The sequence below is a fragment of the Bacillus rossius genome, chromosome 5 (genome assembly GCF_032445375.1).
Source record: "Bacillus rossius redtenbacheri isolate Brsri chromosome 5, Brsri_v3, whole genome shotgun sequence".
Lineage (NCBI taxonomy): Eukaryota > Metazoa > Arthropoda > Insecta > Phasmatodea > Bacillidae > Bacillus > Bacillus rossius.
In genome coordinates, this window is record NC_086333.1 from 53783919 (window position 1) to 53809185 (window position 25267).

The following is a 25267-nucleotide window of genomic DNA, read 5'->3' on the forward strand; positions in this document are numbered from 1 at the left end:
TGAGAACTCGATGGCATATTTACCTACTTTACGCCGAACTCGATGGACGTTGTATCATCGTCTACGGGAACCTTGACGACAGCGACGACAATGGTGGAGCAGATCCCGTTGGCAACGACGACGATGTCAACATTGGAGGAGATTTCAACAGATGTGATACCACCAGCAGAAGATAGCTTAATGACTACTGAGCTGGATGTGCAGGAAACCACGACGATCGACGATACGACCTCGATGGAGACTTCAATGGATGCTGATTTGACAACTAGCGAACATCGGTGCTGTTACTGTGACAAGATTTTCTCAAACAACAGCAATGCTCGGCGACACGAGAGGAGCGAATGTGCCAAGAACCTATATCGTAAAATGTTTGTTTGTGAGAAATGTCATAAGCAGTTTGCCAGAAAAGATAATATGAAAACGCACATGAAGGCATGCAAAGGTCCTGCTGTGCGGCAGAAAGTAAAGGTTTCGGCGCAACAACGATGCATCGATGTGCATAAGAGAATGCCTGGAAATGGTACTACTGTTGCAACGCCTGTATCTGGATCGGGTCTGAAAGGATCGTCTTCATCACCACGGTATCCTTGCAGCTACTGTGATACGTCGTTCGCATTTTACCATGATGCACGAAGACATGAGCGGAGCAAATGCGCGAAGAATCCTTCTCGCATGAAGTTTCGATGTGATGAGTGCCTTAAATGGTTTACTCGAATTGACAGTATGCGACATCATGCGAAAAAATGTAAAGGTGGAGTCTGTGCTCCTACTGCTGAACTACCTGCCGACATTTCGACTCCTCGCTTTAGATTGGAGACACGAAAGCGTACAACCAAAAAAACAGATGCCCAGCAACCTATTGTTATGACGTCTGAACATGGAACTAAACCTAAGACTGTGTTCGTAGCATTACAAGTGAACGATAATGGCTTCTACTTGGCGCAGTCTGCATTTCGTGGAACGTTGAAAGACTACTATTATCTAAATACGTTCGGTGAGTCGAAGGACATTTGTAATTTTCTTGACGATATCAGACAGAAGATAATCAATCAGCTTACTGATGATGTAGCAACAAACGGACCTTTGAAATATAACTTGTGGTTGGACTGTATATATGGAAAGCCATATCCGTTCGATGACGAAGTGAAGAAGTGTGCATTCAAGACATCTGCTGCAGTTATTTACAGTTCTAACGATGTGAAGCAAACTGTTAAAAACGGTATTCAGAAACTCTGTCAAGAAGAGGTGGACTATGTCTGTAAAGGTTCTGGCTGGACTCTGTCTAGTATAAACCGATTGGAGCTAAGAATTAGTCATTTCACACCGCTGCAGAACTAAATGATTATAAGATTGTTGGCTTTCGTAAGTGATCCTGTAGTAGAATAGATATTATGTAATAAATATTATGTTTGTAAAAGAACTTGCGGTGTTTAATTCCTCGAACCTGTTACTATTATGTTAAATTGATGATATATTTAATTTTTTTTGCATCATCCTAGATCGTACCAAGGATCTTAGTCGATCTAATTAATCAGTATATTGATCGGAAATTTATTTAATGATTTCTGAACTTTTTCCCGGATCTCTAGCATTAAAATTACACATTTCCAATATGGTGGTCTTGATGTCGGATAGGATGGTGGTAGTAGAGGATTTAAAGTCTCTTTAAGAATGTTGAACATGGTTTATTTAAATTATTTTTTTTACATAAGATTAAACATTATTGCAACGATCGGGTATCGAACCGAGGACGGGAATCGATCGAATCAATATGTAAATTAATGAGTGATTTATTTAATGAATTTTGGAACTTTTCCCGAATTTCTAGCTAAATAATTACGGATTTTCAAGATGGCGGCCAAATGACAAGATGGCGGATGTCACAGTAATAAATGATTACTGCACTCTTGCGGATACTAATTAAACTAACATGTCATCGGCGCACTCTAGCCGACGATACAATGATGATGGCTTCCAGCATCGAAGACAAGATGGCGGCCATGACGTCATACTAGATGATGATAAAAAGTGGTGGGAGTCAGTATGCCTGCAGCTACCTCGGGGGAAGGATCGGTCGCCATTTTTATTTTTTTTGCACTCGTCGGGTTCGAACCGAGGACTCCGAGCTCCGTGTCGTAAATGTTTGTTTTTTAAATATTTTATTAAAAATTTTATTATTTAATTTGTTTTATGAATTTTAATTTTTTTTCATTAAAATCGGATAATAAATTTAAAGATGGCGGCCGTAACGGAAATTGCAACGATGACGTCATAATTCAAGATGGCGGCCATGGTATCCTTATTCCTAGAAATGGCTTAACTGAGGCTTGAGTTAAGGATGCTTAAGCCAGTTTTAGGAATTTTCAGCCGCTGGGATTTTTAAGGACTAAAAACGGGAATTTTTCCCTCGAAACGGGAAATTTTTCCCTCGAAATGAGAAATTTTTAATTTGTGGAATTTTTTGAGATTTTTTGGCGGAACTTTTTTCCACAGAAATGGAAATTTTGGCGATTTTTGAGGAATTTTGGGCAAATTTTGCCCAATTTTGGCGGATTTTGGCGATTTTTGAGGATCAAATTCAAGGTCAAGGTCAAAGGTCAAGGTCACAACCATCCAAGATGGCCGCCGTGACGTCACAATCCAAGATGGCGGACACCGGCACCAGCGCCTGGCGCCTGCGCCCGGACCGTCATTTACATACTACTGGCTGGATGTCACATGCCATATTGATTTGTTTACGTTCTCGTCATTACTAAGTTAAAGGCTACTTCTGTAGGTTTAATACTATGCCACTCTTGCATTTGCTGTTTTGTCACAAATATTTACAACAGATATATTAATAGGTATTATAAAGGGTGTAAATAGTAGCACAGGTGTTAATAATAACAAACACTTACCTGACATTTACACCCATTTTATTACACTTAATGCATAAACGTTAACATATTTATGACAGAGAGTAATAGTGCAAAAGAGTTAAGAGTGTTAGATTTAGATAAATATCTCTTAACTAATAGTAATGATGATAAAATGGAAAAAATATCAACATGGCATGTCAGAACCAGTCTTAACACGAACCATGATTTTGGCACTCACTCACGTTGTTCATCACCACGATATGATCAGCTCTTTCCACGCACTGAAGCTGACTGGTGACGATTATCCTCGTCTTCTTATGTAGGTATGAATATATACAGTCTTCAAGTATGTGCTGACCGATATGACTGTCTATGGTCGACAGGGGATCGTCAAGCAAGTATATGTCTGACTTGCGGTAAACTGCTCTGGAAAAAAAGGCCGAATTTTCTTCATGATGTTGTATTCAAAATCTGCCAAGATATAAAAAAAAAATATTTTATGGAATTTAGGTTTCACATATCCTGGAAGTCGGGGTCATTAGAGGTGTAAGTAGAATAAAAACCTTATATGAAACGGGTTTTGGAGATTTATCTGACAAAATACACTATAAACCAATACATGGCAGCTTCACGATTTTTGTGAGACAAATGTGCTTTTTTTTTACACCAGTCCAATTTCAGCATTTATGTGCAGTTTTAATTTTTATATTATTTTTATGAACGTTTTTAACTTTATTAAAAAAATATATATTCTTTTAGGAAACCATTATTTACCATTATAAAAATTTACTGAAAGTATAAACCTCCAGTGCTTGGAATTATTTAATAGAATTGAAAAGTTTTTGTCACAAGATAATAAAATACATTATTAAGCTATTAAACAATAAACATTTATTGCTGTGCCACACAATCACCTGTTTTGATAGCATAGTGCGGTCTGTCAATGATCTATTGTGTATTTTACCTGATTCCTCAAACATAATGGGGTACTAATGCCAACATATGAATACCACTCATGATTAGGATGGGGGGGGGGGGTGTTGTTTACCACCAGATTTTTTTGGTAACTCAATGCTCTTAGCCTAAGCCTTTCCGCCTAGGGACTCCCAAGGGCTTGGATATGGAAAACGCCATGTACGCGAATCCGGAAAGCCGTTAGAGAGTTGGCTATGGTGAGAGGTTGAGGCTACCCATCCCAGCATCATAACCATCTCGTCCCAGCTAGCTCTCTTCAGCTGACCAGATAGTTGGCTGTGTCCCAAGCCCCTAGACCTTCTCAGTGCTGCTGGCGCCTACCTCTATCCATCACGTGACACTGGGACTCCTCAGTCACCCAGGGAACCCGTGGTCCGGTGGAGGCCTATCCCACCTCTCCTAGCTGTCCGGCTAGTAACCGGAGCTGTGTCGCTACTCACTGCGTCAGCTCTTCACAGGCCCAAGGAACCCTTAGAGTCTGCTCCAGGCAATAAGAGCAGTGCGAGACCTGCCCGAGCTGATCCTGGGCCGACAGAGGAAACCTCAGCGGGGATCCATTCACAACAAGTATCATCCCGCACTGCTACCAACTTGGTGGTGTAACCGATGTTGCGAGGAAAGAAAAGTATGTACTTTTAAGTAGATATCCTAAGAGTTTATGATCGGTGGATCTAATAGTTATTTTCATGAAGTTTTTTCTCCAACCAATGGGATCATTTGTCGGGTGGCTAGTTGACTCACTAAAACAAAGAAGACCGCTACGGTATGGCCGAGGTTGGTGGCCATTGGAACATACTGTATTTATGTTTAACGGGATAAAATTTAGTTTATTTAATAATGATATTGATTTTAAGCTTGTATTTTACTGTGAGCAAGAATGAATGTTGAAGTAAAATTAATTTATCTATTTTTGTATTGTTGTCATAGTGTGTTTATTTTATTGTAATAAAATAAAAATGATTGTAGTGAAATAATCGGTCTTTATTGTTTTCAGCTAAACACCTACGACCCCCCTTATCCACCCGGTAGAGAGAGAGAGAGAGAGAGAGACCTTTCCGAGTAGCTAGTTCTACCGATGCTATTGTCCCCCACTTGTAGTAAAAGTATTAAAGGTATTTGTTTTCAGATGTCAGTGCTCACTTAGGTGGACTGGCGACAGTTCTACGCCACAATATACTAAGAAAAACTGGCGAGAGAGTCCAAAATAACCTAATGGCAAAAGGTGTTAACTACAAAAATATTAGTAGATAAATTATTAAATTATGTATATATACATTTGGTATTAAAGATGATTAATTTAATTTCAAGCACTGAAAGGGGGAAGGGTGGTTTCCCTCCCCCGTCGATAAAATCTGCATACTGGTTATAAATATATTTATTTTTAGCAAAGAAAGATATCTTCGTTATCATAATGTTGGTACTATAAGTATTAAACAGATATAATGTTCACACTGGGAATACCTTCTACTCTCTTTATGACTGTGACCTAACAACAACGCCAGGTTTTCGCACAAAAATATTGGAGCTATCGGTTATTAATTAGTATCTAATGGATTTGGCTAAACGTCGCCATGTTGTTCACAAAGGTTTAAGGCGACGGTACCTTCGATATTATACTTGAGTCCGAACCACCCAATTACAAACTACGTGCCAATGAACCTAAATCACGCCAAGAAGCTGTAATTGAGTCCGCGATCGACAACACATTAGCTCGACGTGTTAGCGAACATGGCCACAGAAGAACCATTACAAGAGATCATGGAAATATTTAATTATTTGGTAGGCTTCAATACACTTCGTATATTTCTGCAACATGTTATCACCTTACTGGCTCCGTTTGGCAAAATAAACTTTCAAGGCTCTTTAATTTGCCAATGAAAATGAAACTGTCAATTTGCACTCTAAATTATTCTTTACTAGCTTTTACCCGCGGCTTCGCTCGCATTGATCCATTAAATAAATATCAGAGATCATTACAATATAAATGAATCAATAAAATATATTTCTCTGCAACAAAAAAAATAATTTTGAATTTTGAATTTTGACCGTCAATAATACAGTGCAACGGTATTACAGTACTCAGGGTTGGAACTTCATAACTGGAATGCTAGATGGCGTTGAAGTAGCTAGATTTTGACATTTTTTGACAAATATTTTTTTAAATCTTTTGTAAAAAATTATTTTTTTCTATAAAAAGTATCCTATGTTACTTATAATACCTCCAAGAAAATGTATACAAAGTTTCATGATGATCGGTTAAGTAGTTTTCGCGTGTGAAAGCGTAACAAACAAACTTACATTCACATTTATAATATTATAGTAGGGATTCTCAGTGACTCTCTACAACCCAACAGTTCGTGTGCCCCAATCCTGAGCCTTTGCACTTTTAGTTACGATCCATGACTAATCGCCTCCACTTGGCCTACTTGCTGTGAAGAAGTTACACTTCACGAGGATCTGAGTCGTGTAATGTGTTCACCTCGCCAGGTTGATCCTCGCCCTCTGCCCCGGGCCCAGAGACGCGCCCTTCTCGCCGATGATGGTCTTGTCGCCGTCGGGCAGCAGCTCGAAGTCCCTCTGCAGTGCACACACTCTGACGACCTCCTTGTACCTCCTGGGCTCGTAGGGCCGGCCCAGCAGGATGTTCTGGCGCACCGAGCCCACGAACAACCACGGCTCCTGCGAGGCGTACGAGATGTCCCCGCCGACCGCCGCCGCGCCGCTCGATAGGGGCAGCTCCCCCAGCACGGCTTGCAGCAGCGAGCTCTGCAGGCGAGCGCGTCGTCATAACTTCCTTTATTCCACTCGTGGGGGTTGTCTTGCGTTCAGAATCATTCCGAATCGCAGATTCTATTACATTGTAAGTCATATTATATTCAATTTTGGTCACAAATTTTACGTCGTCTTACATTACAGGTCATCTTACATTAAAGGTGTCGTCTTTCATTAGAGGTCATCTTACATTAGAGATGTCGTTTTACATTTTATTACACTAGAGGTCGTCTTACTTTTGAGGTCGTGCATCATTTGAGGACGTCTTACATTATTTTAGGTCGCTTACACTTGCGGTCGTCTTACATTTGAGGTCATCTTACATTAGAGATGTCGTCTTACATTTTATTACATTAGAGGTGGTCTTACTTTTGAGGTCGTGCATCATTTGAGGACGTCTTACATTTTAGGTCGCCTACACTTAAGGTCGTCTTACATTTGAGGTCATCTTACATTATAGATCGTCTTACATTTGAGGCAGTCTTACATTAGAGGTCGTCTTACATTAGAGGTCATCTTACATTAGATGTGTCGTCATACATTAGAGGTCATCTTACATTAGAGATGTCGTCTTACGTTTTATTACACTAGAGGTCGTCTTACTTTTGAGGTCGTGCATCATTTGAGGACGTCTTACATTTTAGGTCGCTTACACTTGCGGTCGTCTTACATTTGAGGTCATCTCACATTATAGATCGTCTTACATTTGAGGCAGTCTTACATAAGAGGCGCCTTTCATTTTAGGTCGTCTTACATTTGAGGTCATGCCTCATTTTGGGTCGTCTTACATTTTTGGTCGCTTACATCTGAGATCGTCTTACACCTTTGTGTGATTTCTCTTCCCGAAACTCTCATTATTCGTATCCGAAAGATAAAGTCTTTCTAAAAGGTTTTAAGAGATAGAAATTTCTATAATTAGGCTATAGACAATGTTTTTATGAAGAAAAAAAATTGAGTCTTGAGCATAAAATGTTTAGTAACTGGAATTATTTGAATCTCGCATCACCTTACCTTCCCAGAACCAGGAGGACCAATCACAGCGCATAGTTTCCCATGCTTCACGCTCAAGGATATCTTGAATATTGTCTCGCATATCGCGCTTGAAGTCCACCTGGCCGTAGCGTCGACTAACGTCACGTCTGCTTTCTCGCCGTGCACAGTTCCGTGTCTGCTTGCACATGTGGCCTTGGATTCAAATTCTTTTTCCAGTAAATATTTCTGAAAAAAAAAACACATATACACAAGTGATGTAAAGTGAATACAATTGAGAAAGGTTTAAAGCACATTATTTATATTTCTATTTTTATACAGTAAATATTTTCAAAAAATCTATGTTACAAGTGCATAAAATTGCTTAAGTTTAGATTGTAATTACCTATATATTTCGCTTTTTTTCTCGAAAAAATCTTACCCAGCTTAAGTTTAACTAAATTTACTAAAGAATTAAAATAAACACTTATCGACTCTGGAATATGAAATGTTATCAACATTATTTATTTAGTGAGAGCTACATGAATAGGTCGCACACACCCACACAAGAATGTTAATTCATAACCATGTTTTTTTAAAATGTTAGTAAGATAAATATTTAATATAGCCATATATCTTTGCCTTGATTCATCTATGATATGGAAGATAAGCTTATCATATTCTATTTTTTTCTTCATTTTATTCATGCACTGAACACGTTGAAAATTAATATTTACAATTTTTTTAAATAAATTTCGATATTTATTTTTTTTCTGTATGATTTCGTGAATTTTAACATAATTCTTATAAAATGTATTACTGACCTGTATTCTTTTGATTGAATTCATAGTTTCCGACGCTATTTGCACCGCGTTTGGAAATCGAATTGCCATATTTCTGTTGAGAATGTGGTAGAAAGCTGCGATGGAGAAAACCTGAAATTTAAAATAAGTATTAAAGAAGATGTTTCTCTTAAATTAAATCATTGTAATGTCATAGATATCATAAAATGCATTACTGTAGTATTTATCAACAGCTTTTTTGTCTTTTTTAGGAAAAATTTTGATAACTTATTTATCTAAAAAAAAGTATTAGGCCTACTGAGAAAGTTAATTTTCATATTCTTAAAATAACAACACTAGAATTATTTGTTCCAAATTATTTTGCACATCACACTTTTTTCTTAAATTATTTGTTCTAATCAACTGATGAATTAAGTTTGAAATTTTGACATTATATTATGTAGGCTACACCATAACTCATTATCCTGTTAATGGTTACTTATAAATATATATATTTTTTAGTCAAGGCTATTATCAACAGGTAAGGTTTTAAGTTTTACTGTTATGCTCAGAAGCACAACACTAACATCTTGAACTAAGGGCTGCGGTCGCTGAGTGGCTTTATTACTTCTATAGGCATCCACCTCATCACTCAATAACCTTTGTAAACGACAGATAAGGTAATATACAAAAATGTCCCATCAAGATTGAGTAACTAGAGCAAAAATGTTATTGTAGATATAATCAAGCACGAACCCTTGTAATATTGACATGAACGAAATATATTATAAGAATATCACGTATAATGTGAACGAAGTGCATATTTTACTGCAATTAGAGTCTATGAAACATATAGCTCTCTTCCAGCTACTGTCCAACAATATACAACAAATCATATCCTTCTTTGCTTATTGCAGATTTTTATAAATAAATATTTTACAAATCAGATTATAGAAGCAATTTTGTAAGTATTAACCACACGCGGAAACACATTAAATGAGTTTCAACGATACAATCAAAAGGTAAAAAAAAGTGGCATCAAAATGCAATAACCCAAAATAGCGCAGCCACACAAACCCAAAAGGGTATTTTGGTTGTGCTCAGCATGATGTACGACCTGTTGTGATATCAATACGTTCATACACCCCAAAGGTAATTAATAAAATGCAATTCGCTCAGCGTTGCAGAAACACAATGCGTAAGGATGTGCTGTTTTACATATATATTATCTCCTTTGAATTCATTATGACACTCTCAGTACAATACACAACCATGTCATCCACTTGAGTTTAGCTAACCACATTTCTATGTCATATTACGGCGCTACCAAGGCACTGTTCGTTGTTCACACTCGCTTAGACAAATATTGCGATGAATGGAAACGCTCAAAAAGACGCAAAAATCTAGTCAATACGTTAAAAGATGACGTATCCTTACGATGACAAAATAACTCCCTAAAATAACAATTTCATTTTTGCTCAAGTGAAATAGCGTATTTAGCCTTATTTTGGTTTCAAAAGAAACTACATGGCCATTACCACCCGGTGTTATAAAAACAGAATTACCTGTCCTTTCCTATTACTGGGACATTCTGTAGCGTTACGTAACATATTTAAAATGATCTAAAGTCATTTAAATTATTTATAAGTTTTTATTTCAGTGAAAAAGGCAATGAAACAAAATAATAATGACATGTATATTAGGCTATTTTTAACTGGTGTGAGCTGTAGCAATGACAGCGTGTAAGAAACCAAGTCCGATCTTTTAGTGATCCACAAAAGTTAATACCCCTCAATGGTCTCGGCGTTGCGTTCCTCAACAGCGCTACGTGCAAAGCAGAGTGGCGTACAACAGTAATATTGCCAACGACAGAGTGGTGGCAGTATGCACTAAAGGTGGGAAACAAACTTTTCGTAAAGCGAACACTGTCTGCCAGTTAAAATGAATTAAAAAAAATAATAATAATTTTGGTAAACGCTGCAAACTTATCTCGAAGTAAGTAGAACTACTAGTTGCGAAAATATGATAATGACTTATATGTTCAATCCAACCGTTCCGAATCTAAGAACGTCTTTGTGATGGTTGGAAACACAAACTCCATAAATTTTATAGTCCATAGTCAAATTTATATCAGATAGTTAAAGAAAAAACTTCTTGCGCAACCTGCAGCCAGTTATGTTTCAAAAACTATTTCTTCGGGAACGTTCTGAAAACTTCTGGAACCTCCTAGAAATGTTTGGAACATTCTGAGAAATTAATGTACATAACAGCCTATATATTCTCTATCATTCCAAAATTAACGATTAAACATTTTCTCATATTGCATTTCCCGAAAATGTTTAGAATATTTTAAATTCAATGCATCCAGTATTAACTTGTAACAAAAATTTTAATATACCTAAAGTTATGATTTTTACCTTCAAAAAAAATATTTAATACCTTGCACTAATAAGTATTTGTATAAAAATTTGTTTTGGACAGAGGTTAAGATAGTATTTAGAACGTTTATAAGGAAATTTGAATATTTTATAACCAATTTTTTCCACCCTATGGAGCAATAATAGATTGGCAAACATTTTTTTTTTAAAGTTTTAGATAATTTTATAAGGTTTACAAACAATATACCTATAGTATTTTTATAACGTGCTTATACTAAGGGAGTTACGAATGTTGTATGTCCTTCAACCACTGTTTTTTTTACAACCCGCGAAGTATTGGTTGATTGTTTAAAAAATTATTTCAGACTAATGTTGCAGATACTATTTAGTGTGTTCACAATAAATTAAAATTGATTTTAAAGTGTAAATTGCAGGGTTATAATAATTAATATATTTTTTATTTCAGCCCCAGTAATGGTTCGCCAATCAAAAATTGTTTCAGACGTTCGTTTAAGTAAATATTTAAAAGTTTTACAAACAATATGTGCCTACAAAAATGGTTTTCATATATTTTTCCAGGCCATTATTTTTTTAATCACTTACATTTATGTATGGGCGTATCATTTTTGATTTGTTTTTGTCATTACTTTATCGTGATATAATATCTTCATAACTTAGAATGCGATACTATTCATATAAAGTGAGTAATAGCGATTTTTTGTTGTGATAAAATTCTTCCTAATTTTTACCCCTTTGTTCGGAATTTGACCATTACCGAATTCAACAGAGATATTACATTACTTTATTTATGTGCTAGTTAGAAGTATTTGTGAAAAATTATGGCAGTTATTCGTGTCCATACAAATAAGCATGTGAAAAATAAAGGCGTTCAACCACCCAACCCCACCCTTTTCCCCAAATAACAATGAAATCGCATTGTGGCAGCGACAAAATTTGCGGATGGTTGTAGAACTTCGTTCAATTAAACACAATTAACACGCTTAGTGTTCTAGAGTAGATACTTTCTCTTTTGTTTACAGCGGAAGTGTCGTTGAGCTCCAACTTCATAAACCTTATGTCAGCCTTGGGAAGAACTTCAGACCGTAAGACGTTATGGAGATTTTCAACTCATTTCGCTGAGACGAACCTGCAGCTGAAGTTTTTTTTTCGGTCGAATTCAGACTCACCCTGCCACGGACGTATTCTCGCGGTCCGCGTTTCACGCATTCTATCTGGTCCCGGGTTCGAAAGAAGTTTCAAGTAAGTAACGTGCCAGCGACGCACCTTGTCGGCCGTGATGTCGTGGTTGCCCAGCAGCACGTAGGCGCCCAGCGTCAGGAACAGCGCCACGCGCTCGGGCAGCACTATGAAGGACACGGCGAGACCCCGCAGGTGGGAGGCCTTCAGCATGAGGTCCGTCTCTCTCCTGGCGAGCGCACGGCAAAACAGAACTGCTCTGAAGTACCTGCTTGCGGACCGCGCCGCTGCAATGCTTCAACATTGATCGCGACACTGCAGCAATGAACAAGCTGTTCGCAGTGGCTAGAAGAAAAATTCGATCCTGCAACTGGCGATGTTAAAAATTTCATTCAGAATTATTAAATAGGCAGTAAATAATTATTTCTACCTTTTTGTCTAATGTTTAAATTTATTTTAATTAAAAATTCGTTTGGTCAAATCTATTGTATTTTTATTTAAGAAATATCGCCTTTATTTAAAAATTAATTAAATTTTTAAGAGTATACAATACAACACATATTAATACAGATGATAAATCTACTCTGATCAAAATTATAATTACTTTACATAAGGAAACAAGCCACAAATACATTAATTTAAAAGCATTTTAAAATACTAAGCAAAACAAAAGATTTTTCAGATGGTTAACTTATTTATTTAAATCTCTCTTGACATTACGAAACCAACGTTTATTAATTTGGAATCAGGACATATTAAACTAATTAAAACAGGTTTGTATAGTAAAAAAAACTTGTTTTGTTTAAATTGATAATTGACAACATAGGCAAAATCCATATGATGTTTAAAGGGCATCCGGTATTCATTAAATCGTTTCTAATCATAATAATTTTTGAGGTATTTTCTATCGTATTACAATAAAGAAAAGGCCATTTTGTCAGTACATCTCTGTAAACGGCATTTAGTAGGAGTAATTTCGCGATTGCGACGGTAGTCGCATGGAGCGGAAATGTGTAACCACGGTGCTGCCATCTGTAGCGCGTGCCGCTAATCGAAGTTTACAGAGCCAAAAGGAAATTTCAAAGTAATAAATGTTTAATTAATTTTAATAAGATGGGCGGTATTTTTATAAACGTCCTTGTTGAAAATTAGGTCAAAAAAAGGATTTCATTTTTATTTTTATTTTTTTTCCCGCTTTTATGGGAACCATTTCTTTACATAGTTTATCATTTCGATCTGCTAATCAAATGATTCAATATTTGACGTAGCTGCTCCATCAGCGAATTATAGTGGCGGGTTCCTAAACCTAGTTTAAAATACAATTTATGTAAGTATATGTATAACGCTCGGCATTATTTTAAATAAATCAACAGCAATATTTGTGTCCAAGCTTAGGAATTTAAGTTTATTTGCAACATGAAAACACATGAATTCGCTCATTATCGAGGTTAGATGCTACACTTTTCTGGCGTAAGTTTATTTGCAACATGAAAACATATGAATTCGCTCGTTATCGAGGTTAGATGCTACACTTTTCTGGCGTGTACTGAAAGACTTGCAAACAATTTTTTTTAACTTACCTAACTTTCCGCTTTTAACTAACCTATTTATATTTCGTTTATAAGATAAAAGAGTACGGTAAGTATTTGTATTGATCATTTATCAACAGAGACGCTCAACTAACTGGGACCTTCAAGGTTTAAGTAGACACAAAACCAATAAATAACCCGGTACTCCTAACTTAAAATTTCTGAAAAATGGAAGTTATCCACTGCCTTATAGCGCCTTGTTGCAGGGAAAGCTTTGGCCACTAGGAGACTTGGGAAAACAATCATCCTGAGCACGGTACTGCGTGCTAGGTGGTGCACCTTCTGGCCAAGTCGATCAGCTTCTCTATGTGTGTCTCCCAGGCCAGTATCTTGATGGACTGCATGCCGTTGATGACGTCTTTTATCAGCCCAACCCTCTCGCCAGTCTGGGACGTGATTTTTCTGCGTAGCCCAGCTGTGCACTTGCTTATCATAACTGAAATAAAAAAACACAAATATATAGATCTATATTAATTTTGTGTCAGAGTGATTTTATGTATACTTTTATTTCTATTTTATGCTTAAAAAATAGCGTATAGTTGCCCTGTGATAAAACCTGGTGTCGCGTTAAGGGGCCCGCCTAGACTGTGTAAATGAGGCGGGATGATAAGTGCGACACTCGCTGGTGCTTCTAGCACGGTGTCGCCTCTAAGTGCAAGGGTATGAACTGGGGCGCAGTCTTCTTGTCGTGCATAGAGCATCTATGAAATTGAAGCCGTGACCACAACATTATTTGGTGGATAACAATTCTGATAACAATTGACGGGCGCCGCCAAACGTTAAATATGATTCCACCCGCCCGTCCATCAAAAGTTTGAGTTGGCCATAGTTGGCTTAGGATAGAAAGGAATTATTTTGGGCCCTCTTATTTGTTGCAAGTTACGTGATTAGGCGGTAGCGGACGAACGGAAATTATGAAAAATTGTAATTCCGCACAAGTTAAAAAATGTGGTCTATAATGTGTGGTTTTTTGGCGTTGCCAGAGGTCATATAGCACGGTTAGGTTTATAAACTTCACAAATGTTAAGGGCGTAAGGAAGAAACACGCAAGGAAATTATGATTGTTTGTAAAACACGCGAGAGACAATATATAACCAACTTTACAACTTAAAATGCCTAAAACTGAAGAAAAAAATTCCGGTTGGTCTACTTTCTTTACGAAATTTTTTTTTCACAAACACATTGCGACACTCTAGATAATAATAATTTAAAAAGTAATTTACGTTCTCTCAAAAATTTTAATAGATGAAAACGTGATTCATCTCTATCTTTAAAAGTTTTAGAAATATTTTGCTTTAAATAAATAAGGCGGAAACGCAAACCGAAACGCAAGAAGTTTAAAGGTTGGCTGGTGCTGCTCAGCGTATTTTATGGTCGCAGTTTATAAACGGGTATTTAAGGGTGAATAGGCCCATACATCTTGCAATATCACATATTTTCATACTGCTTGCAATAAAGTTTCCGTTCGATTTTTTTTATTTGACATCACATATGACAGCTTTGGCTACTTGCTGAAATCGACACTTTTGAACTGGTATTATTATTATGATCGATTTAGTAGCCTGCGTGAACTAATAAGTTATTTCCTCTCGGTCCTTACAGACTATAGCCTGCAACAAGGCATAGGAGGTCTGGGAAATATAATTTATGGGTTCACATGAAAAAAATTTGGGATATATTGTTAAAAAATTATAATGATAGAAAAAATATGAAAAATTTATGATGGCGTGGTTTTAATCACTCTTTAAATAAGAGGCCGTGTAACTTAGTATACGTGATAGAAGTGAAACTTCTTTGACCATTGAAACCTCGACAGGGAGAAAAATAAATAGATGAATAAATACATATTAGCAATATTATTACGCACTTCAAAATAAGATCAAACCCTTTAGTGTTGCCCTCTGCCCAAATACTCCCTAAAGTAGGGGTGGCTTCAGGCGCAGGCGGGTCCCTACCGCCGCGACACGCCTATCCCTGCAGCACGGCAGGGTTCAACCTGAGCCGCGCGCCGCCACGTGGAGCCCGCGGCCCGCCAAGTTCTCTGCACCGTCCGCAACCTAGTTTCCATTCTTTTTGCTTCATATAGGGTTTTCCCTGTGTCTATGCAGGTTTTACCTGGGCCCAACTTATCTAGTTTTAACTTAGAATAGTCAGTGAGGGGAGTTAGTCATGGCTAAAACGTTGCCTTGGCTGGCCAATCCCCTCCTAGCACGTGATGCATGCTTCCTCTCCTACATGGTTCATAACCTGCATGCTTAGAGCGTATAGGCTTCGGCCTGAGACGCATTTAGAGTCTTCCCTACCCAGACCCCTCCCAAATACACTTAGCAATTAGTAAGGTTAAGAAAAAAAAAATTATGTTTCACGAACACGTTGCATTGAAATTCGGCCTTGAAATTTTACTCTCATCGCGCCCAAAGAAGTTTCACTTCAAAACGCGGTCGATGCGCAGTTCATGAACCCGGCCAGTGAAAGAGGCCGTCGCCCCTCACTCTGTACGGGGACGGTCTGCAGGAAGATGGCGCCGACGCCGATCAGAGCCGAGGCTCCGACGGACCGCCAGGCGATGGCGGCCACGACTGCCGCCTGCACCGGCGCGATCCACACGTAGTGCAGGAAGAAGGTCGACTGCTCGAAGCGCTTCAGGTCCGAGGACAGCACTTCCACCAGCTGCACGCTCGTCGTCTGGCCCAGCGCCGTCTTGCTGACGTGGAGAGTCTGCGAGAAGAGCGCGCGGGGTGGGTGGATACATCCTTTCAACCATCCTTGCGATTGGGAGGGTTCATTTGAAACATTTCTAAAGTGAAACGTCTTTGGTGAGGGGACTACCATTTTCGAGCTTAATTTAAAACATTTCTAAAGTGAAACGTCTTTGGTGAAGGGACTACCATTTTCGAGCTTAATTTAAAACATTTCTAAAGTGAAACGTCTTTGGTGAGGGAACTACCATTTTCGAGCTTAATTTAAAACATTTCTAAAGTGAAAGGTCTTTGGTGAAGGGACTACCATTTTCGAGCTTAATTTGAAACATTTCTAAAGTGAAACGTCTTTGGTGAAGGGACTACCATTTTCGAGCTTAATTTAAAACATTTCTAAAGTGAAACGTCTTTGGTGAAGGGGCCTACCATTTTCGAGCTTAATTTAAAACATTTCTAAAGTGAAACGTCTTTGGTGAAGGGACTACCATTTTCGAGCTTAATTTAAAACATTTCTAAAGTGAAACGTCTTTGGTGAGGGGACTACCATTTTCGAGCTTAATTTAAAACATTTCTAAAGTGAAACGTCTTTGGTGAGGGGACTACCATTTTCGAGCTTAATTTAAAACATTTCTAAAGTGAAACGTCTTTGGTGAGGGAACTACCATTTTCGAGCTTAATTTAAAACATTTCTAAAGTGAAACGTCTTTGGTGAAGGGACTACCATTTTCGAGCTTAATTTAAAACATTTCTAAAGTGAAACGTCTTTGTTGAGGGGACTACCATTTTCGAGCGTTACGAAAATTCCGATCGCATGAGGGAATTGGTTAGGTACGCGGTGGTGTATTTGGCAGGGGAGTGGTAGAAATGACGCAGCACACTTTCACACTTTCATGCCTGCATACTTGCATACTTGCACAATTGTTAAATGAACACTCCCATACCTGCACACTTACATAATACTTGCTCACTTACATACTTGCTTACTTGCTTACTTGCACACTTTACACCTGCACACTCGCATTACTTGCATATGTTCATTCTTTCACACTTGGGGGTTAGCATAATTTAGCTCTCGCATACTTGCGTGTATTTTTTTTTATTTGCGACCTGATCCAAAGAGGATTAAGTTACCTATAACAAATAATATAATAAGCAAGAAGTTTCACTTTTATCACGCGCGGACTCCATGCAGGATTTTTTTTTAGATACAAGGCATTATTGGATTACACTTTATGTGATAGATAACCCTAAGAACATGCAAAAAGATGAATAAGCAAACAAACAGAAACGTGCCAAAACAGCACAGATAATTCAGTGTAAATTGTAAATGAGAAGCATATCACCGCTCATATAATCACAGCTGAGAACAGCGATACAGTTGCAACAAGAACAGTAAGTACAGACAAACCGCATCGTTGGAAAACACATCGCTAATAGACTAACCCAAATATGCCAAGTAGTATATAATAGCCGGAACTAGATCTGGCGCTGGCGCGTGGTGCCGGTGCCGGTGTCCGCCATCTTGGATTTGTGACGTCACGGCGGCAAAAATTCCTCAAAATTCCTCAAAAATGACTCAGAATGACTCAAAAATTCCCGTTTTAAGAAAAAATTTCCCGTTTTCGAGGGAAAAATTCCCATTTCGAGGGAAAATTTCCCGTTTTATTCCTCAAAAATCCCAACGGCTAGAAATGTCCTGATAGAGGCTTAAGCATCCTTAACTCAAGCCTCAGTTAAGCCTCTATCAGGATGTGACCTTGACCTTTGACCTTGACCCCGACGGCCATCTTGGATCCACCATCTTGGATGACATCATTTCGTTTTCTCGAACATTCCGGCATTGTGTTATCCGCCATTTTGAATTATGACGTCACCGTTGCAATTTCCGTTACGGCCGCCATCTTTAACTTTTTTATTCATTATCCGATTTTAACGAAAAATTTTTTTAAAATTATAAAAAAATTTAAATAATAAAATTTTAATAATTTTTTTTTAAAAATCATACATTAACGACACGGAGTTTGGAGTCCTCGGTTCGAACCCGGTGAGGGCAAAGAAAAATTAAAAATGGCGACCGATCCTTCCCCTACGGTGGACGCAGGCATACTGACTCCCTCCACTTTTTTTTTCAAAGCATAAATATATCGTCAGGTAGTATGACGTCATGTCCGCCATCTTGTCCTCGTCTGCTGGAAGCCATCATCAGTGTATCGTCGGCGAGAGTGCGCTGACGCCATGTTAGTTTAATTCTTATCCGCTAGAGTGCAGTAATCATTTATTATTGCTGTGACACCCGACATCTTGTCATTTGGCTGCCATCTTGAAAATCCATAATTATTTAGCTAGAAATTCGGGAAAAATTCCAAAATGCATTAAATAAATTTGTAATCTATATACTGATCGATTAGGTCGACTAAGGTCCTTGGTACGATCTAGGACGATGCAAAAAAATTAAATATAACATCAATTTAACATAATAGTAACAGGTTCGAGGAATTAAACACCACAAGTTCTTTTACAAACATAATATTTATTACATAATGTCTATTCTACTACAGGATCATTTGCGAAAGCCAGCAATCTTATAATCATTTAGTTCCGCAGCGGTGTGAAATGACTAATTCTTAGCTCCAATCGGTTTATACTAGACAGAGTCCAGCCAGAACCTTTACAGACATAGTCCACCTCTTCTTGACAGAGTTTCTGGATACCGTTTTTAACAGTTTGCTTCACATCGTTAGAACTGTAAATTACTGCAGCCGATGTCTTGAATGCACACTTCTTCACTTTGTCATCGAACGGATATGGCTTTCCATATATACAGTCCAACCACAAGTTATATTTCAAAGGTCCGTTTGTTGCTACATCATCAGTAAGCTGATTGATTATCTTCTGTCTGATATCGTCAAGAAAATTACAAATGTCTTTCGACTCTTCTAACGTATTTAAATAATAGTAGTCCTTCAATGTTCCACGAAATGCAGACTGCGCCAAGTAGAAACCATTATCGTTCACTTGTAATGCGCCGAACACAGTCTTAGGTTTATTTTCCTGTTCAGACGTCATACCAATCGGTTGCTGCACATCGGTTTTCTTGCTTGTACGCTCACGAGCCTTCAACCTAAACCGAGGAGTCGAAATTTCTGCAGGTAGTTCAGCAGTAGGCACACGGACTTCACCTTTACAGTTTTTCGCATGTCGACGCAAATTATCAATTCTAGTAAACCATTCATGACACTCATCACATCGAAACTTCATGCGAGATGGATTCTTCGTGCATTTGCTCCGCTCATGTCTTCGTGCATCATGGGAATATGCGAACGACGTATCACAGTAGCTGCAAGGATACCGTGGTGATGAAGACGATCCTTTCAGACCCGATCCAGATACAGACGTTGCAACAGTAGTACCATTTCCAGGCATCCTCTTATGCACATCGATGCATCGTTGTTGCGACGAAACCTTTACTTTCTGCCGCACAGCAGGACCTTTGCATGCCTTCATGTGCGTTTTCATATTATCTTTTCTGGCAAACTGCTTATGACATTTCTCACAAACAAACATTTTACGATATAGGTTCTTGGCACATTCGCTCCTCTCGTGTCGTCGAGCATTGCTGCTGTTTGAGAAAATCTTGTCACAGTAACAACACCGATGTTCGTTAGTTGTTGTCGATTCGGCATCCATTGAAGCCTCCATCGAGGGCGAAACGAAGTTCGTCGAGTTTTCCTGCACAGCCAGCACTACCGGCATTAAAGTCTCTTCTGCTGGTGGTATCGCGTCTGATGAAGTCTCCTCCAGTGTTGTCGCCGTGGTTGTCAACGGAATCTGCTCCTTCTCCGTCGTAGATGTCGTCAAGGTTCCCGTAGTCGACGGTACAACCTCCATCGAGTTCGACGTTAAAGAGGGTAAAGACGCCATCGAGGTCTCAAGAACAGATAATTGACACGACTTATGCACCAGAAGAAACAAACTAGACGATCCTTACACCGCCGATGTCAGTAACAAACTGAGCGATCTACTGTCTAGGACTCGCTTATATACATGCACCGTATGGAATAATACGCTAGTCAAATCAAGAACCATGTACAATAATACTAGAGTCAAATCTACAAAATTAAAAAAGAGGATCATTTGATCGAAAAAAAATTCGATCTCTCCAATATACGCCAGGCTCCAAGAGCTACAATTCACGTCATCAGATCCATCTACATTTTGCTCCTATGCTTCAATTGACCATTAGCTGCAAGTTCTCCAACAGCTCCATCAGCTCCAACACGTAATGTACGTAATGTACGCGCAATACATGCAATTTACGTACAATAAATGTAATGATTACACAGTACACACAGGAAACGGAACGTACACACAGTACACACAGGAAACGGAAACGTACACACAGTACACACACAGGAAACTGAACGTACACACAGTACACACAGGAAACAGAACGTACACACAGTACACACAGGAAACGGAATGTACACACAGTACACACAGGAAACGGAACGTACACGTAATTTACGCAAAGTACACGCAATGTACGCAATGTACGCAATGTACACAATATATATGCAATGTACACACAATGACTACGCTTCGTTCGCGCAGGACAAGCATTTAATGAAAACGAAGCACGTTTGGACGGAAATTCTATAAAACGAAAGCTCATTTAACGAAAAGGAGGCACATTCTCTCGTTCATTCAACTTGGTAGGATACGATCGTCAATGATAAGTTAGGATATAATCTCTCCAACAGTCTATGAATCCAACAGTTTATATTTCCATTAGCCATCGACTCCAACAGTCATTGACTCCAACAGTCATTGGCTCCAACAGTCATTACCTCCAACAGTCATTGGCTCCAACGGCCTTTTGGTTCATCAGCTCCAATGATATTTGGTTAGAATGCTACGACTCTAAGAGACTATGAGACTACAATTCTACGAGTGTACAAGACTCCTCCAACTACCTTCAAGTGTACAAAGCTCCAACTACTTCAGCAGCATTATGTTATAAGATTACATGACTGCTTGTTTACATAGCTACAAGTCAACGAGGTTACTTGGCTACGTAGCTACAAGTATACGAGGCTCCAAGCCATCATGACTACGCGACTACGAGCCATGAGGTAACGAGACTACGTGACTACGGGTATTCAAGCTTACGAGACTGCGAGGCTACAGAGATACGAAGCTTCTAGAACATACGTTTACGAGACTGCGAGAATACAGGACTACAAGTGTACACGAGTACTTGACTACTTCTTAGCTTCATCAGCTCCAAATGGCTCCAACAGGTCCAACAGCCTCCAAATGGCTCCAACAGCTCCAACAGCCTCCAAATGCTTAACACAGCTCCAAATGGCTCCAAATGCTCCAAACGGCCTCCAAATGCTTGACAGCTCCAACAGCCTCCAAATGCTTAACACAGCTCCAAATGGCCCCAAATGCTCCAAACGGCCTCCAAATGCTTGACAGCTCCAAAAGGCTCCAAATGCTTCAAAAGGCTCCAATTATCGCATTTGTCTTCGTCGGCATTTTCTCTTTTGCTCACACTGCTCCAACAGCATTATGTTATATGATTCCATGGATACTTTGTTACGTAGCTACAGGTCTACGAGGTTCCAATGCATCATGTTTACGAAGCTTCCAGAACACAGGGTTACGAGACTGCGAGGCTACAGGACTACGAAGCTTCCAGGACACGAGGCTACATGGCTACGAGACTACATGACTCTAACTGATTACAATAGCACCACTCAGTGGTGAGAGTTAGGTTATCTAATGCAAAGCAAATTGATGCAAGTAGTTCTGGCTGTCATCAACAGATGTAGCCACGTGTTGCTTGCAGGTGAATATTAATTAGTTATTTTATGTGGGATGCGGGATGCTCACTAACGATCGCAAAAGAAGGAAGGCTTCGCTAGACACCAAGGAGAAGGAAGTTCGTCCATCCTGTTAGTGCTTCTTAGATTTCTCAGAGATTATTTGACTGAATAATGATATATTTTTTTTAAATTTCCACCTGATAAAAATTTACAAGTGCTGATTTATTGGCAGAATTTCAATAATTAAATGCAACCTTGAATAAAAAATGACATGACTCATTAAGTAAAAAATTCTTCATGCAGAGATCAATTCCTCATCAGTAACCAGAAGCACTCGGAGAAAACCATCAGATGTCTAGTCAGGAATAATCAGGAGGACACGGAGAAAACCATCATAAAATTAGCAAGAATAATCAGCAGCACACGGAGAAAACCACCAAAATATTGACAAGAATAATCAGGAGCACACGGAGAAAACCGCCGCAAGTTTTCTTTGATATCATAAAATTTCAGGAAAAAATAGTAATAAAAAATTAAAAAAAAATAAAATAAAAAAAATACATAAAATTCTGGCTTGTACTAGAACTCTATCTTTGTTCAACAATGAGAAGTTCACAAGCTAGCAGAATCTGTTTATGTATTTATTTTATTTTATTTTTTTTAATTTTTTATTACTATTTTTTCCTGAAATTTTATGATATCAAAGAAAACTTGCGGCGGTTTTCTCCGTGTGCTCCTGATTATTCTTGTCAATATTTTGGTGGTTTTCTCCGTGTGCTCCTGATTATTCTTGTCAATATTTTGGTGGTTTTCTCCGTGTGCTCCTGATTATTCTTGTCAATATTTTGTTGGTTTTCTCCGTGTGCTGCTGATTATTCTTGCTAATTTTATGATGGTTTTCTCCGTGTCCTCCTGATTATTCCTGACTAGACATCTGATGGTTTTCTCCGAGTGCTTCTGGTTACTGATGAGGAATTGATCTCTGCATGAAGAATTTTTTACTTAATGAGTCATGTCATTTTTTATTCAAGGTTGCATTTAATTATTGAAATTCTGCCAATAAATCAGCACTTGTAAATTTTTATCAGGTGGAAATTTAAAAAAAATATATCATTATTCAGTCAAATAATCTCTGAGAAATCTAAGAAGCACTAACAGGATGGACGAACTTTCTTCTCCTTGGTGTCTAGTGAAGCCTTCCTTCTTTTGCGATCGTTAGTGAGCATCCCGCATCCCACATAAAATAACTAATTAATATTCACCTGCAAGCAACACGTGGCTACATCTGTTGATGACAGCCAGAACTACTTGCATCAATTTGCTTTGCATTAGATAACCTAACTTTCACCACTGAGTGGTGCTATTGTAATCAGTTAGAGTCATGTAGTCTCGTAGCCATGTAGCCTCGTGTCCTGGAAGCTTCGTAGTCCTGTAGCCTCGCAGTCTCGTAACCCTGTGTTCTGGAAGCTTCGTAAACATGATGCATTGGAACCTCGTAGACCTGTAGCTACGTAACAAAGTATCCATGGAATCATATAACATAATGCTGTTGGAGCAGTGTGAGCAAAAGAGAAAATGCCGACGTAGACAGATGCGATAATTGGAGCCTTTTGAAGCATTTGGAGCCTTTTGGAGCTGTCAAGCATTTGGAGGCCGTTTGGAGCATTTGGAGCCATTTGGAGCTGTGTTAAGCATTTGGAGGCTGTTGGAGCTGTCAAGCATTTGGAGGCCGTTTGGAGCATTTGGAGCCATTTGGAGCTGTGTTAAGCATTTGGAGGCTGTTGGAGCTGTTGGAGCCATTTGGAGGCCGTTTGGAGCATTTGGAGCCATTTGGAGCTGTGTTAAGCATTTGGAGACATTTGGAGCTGTCAAACATTTGGAGGTCGTTTGGAGCATTTGGAGCCATTTGGAGCTGTGTTAAGCATTTGGAGGCTGTTGGAGCTGTTGGAGCCATTTGGAGGCTGTTGGACCTGTTGGAGCCATTTGGAGCTGATGAAGCTAAGAAGTAGTCAAGTACTCGTGTACACTTGTAGTCCTGTATTCTCGCAGTCTCGTAAACGTATGTTCTAGAAGCTTCGTATCTCTGTAGCCTCGCAGTCTCGTAAGCTTGAATACCCGTAGTCACGTAGTCTCGTTACCTCATGGCTCGTAGTCGCGTAGTCATGATGGCTTGGAGCCTCGTATACTTGTAGCTACGTAGCCAAGTAACCTCGTTGACTTGTAGCTATGTAAACAAGCAGTCATGTAATCTTATAACATAATGCTGCTGAAGTAGTTGGAGCTTTGTACACTTGAAGGTAGTTGGAGGAGTCTTGTACACTCGTAGAATTGTAGTCTCATAGTCTCTTAGAGTCGTAGCATTCTAACCAAATATCATTGGAGCTGATGAACCAAAAGGCCGTTGGAGCCAATGACTGTTGGAGGTAATGACTGTTGGAGCCAATGACTGTTGGAGTCAATGACTGTTGGAGTCGATGGCTAATGGAAATATAAACTGTTGGATTCATAGACTGTTGGAGAGATTATATCCTAACTTATCATTGACGATCGTATCCTACCAAGTTGAATGAACGAGAGAATGTGCCTCCTTTTCGTTAAATGAGCTTTCGTTTTATAGAATTTCCGTCCAAACGTGCTTCGTTTTCATTAAATGCTTGTCCTGCGCGAACGAAGCGTAGTCATTGTGTGTACATTGCATATATATTGTGTACATTGCGTACATTGCGTACATTGCGTGTACTTTGCGTAAATTGCGTGTACGTTCCGTTTCCTGTGTGTACTGTGTGTACATTCCGTTTCCTGTGTGTACTGTGTGTACGTTCTGTTTCCTGTGTGTACTGTGTGTACGTTCAGTTTCCTGTGTGTGTACTGTGTGTACGTTTCCGTTTCCTGTGTGTACTGTGTGTACGTTCCGTTTCCTGTGTGTACTGTGTAATCATTACATTTATTGTACGTAAATTGCATGTATTGCGCGTACATTACGTACATTACGTGTTGGAGCTGATGGAGCTGTTGGAGAACATGCAGCTAATGGTCAATTGAAGCATAGGAGCAAAATGTAGATGGATCTGATGACGTGAATTGTAGCTCTTGGAGCCTGGCGTATATTGGAGAGATCGAATTTTTTTTCGATCAAATGATCCTCTTTTTTAATTTTGTAGATTTGACTCTAGTATTATTGTACATGGTTCTTGATTTGACTAGCGTATTATTCCAT

The 25267-nt window shown here is 38.8% G+C and overlaps 1 protein-coding gene across 1 annotated transcript in view; it reads right to left on the minus strand.

Moving 5' to 3' along the window:
* The window catches only part of LOC134532269 (ATP-binding cassette sub-family C member 4-like), a 70969-nt gene that overhangs the window by 17229 nt on the left and 28473 nt on the right, over nt 1-25267 (minus strand). The window contains exons 6-12 of the mRNA XM_063368687.1: nt 16013-16238; nt 13800-13956; nt 12019-12160; nt 8399-8509; nt 7617-7823; nt 6313-6599; nt 3101-3284 (exon numbers count right to left, since the gene is read on the minus strand). Of these exons, the coding sequence (XP_063224757.1) occupies nt 3101-3284; nt 6313-6599; nt 7617-7823; nt 8399-8509; nt 12019-12160; nt 13800-13956; nt 16013-16238 (1314 nt within the window). The remainder of the gene's footprint in view (nt 1-3100; nt 3285-6312; nt 6600-7616; nt 7824-8398; nt 8510-12018; nt 12161-13799; nt 13957-16012; nt 16239-25267) is intronic.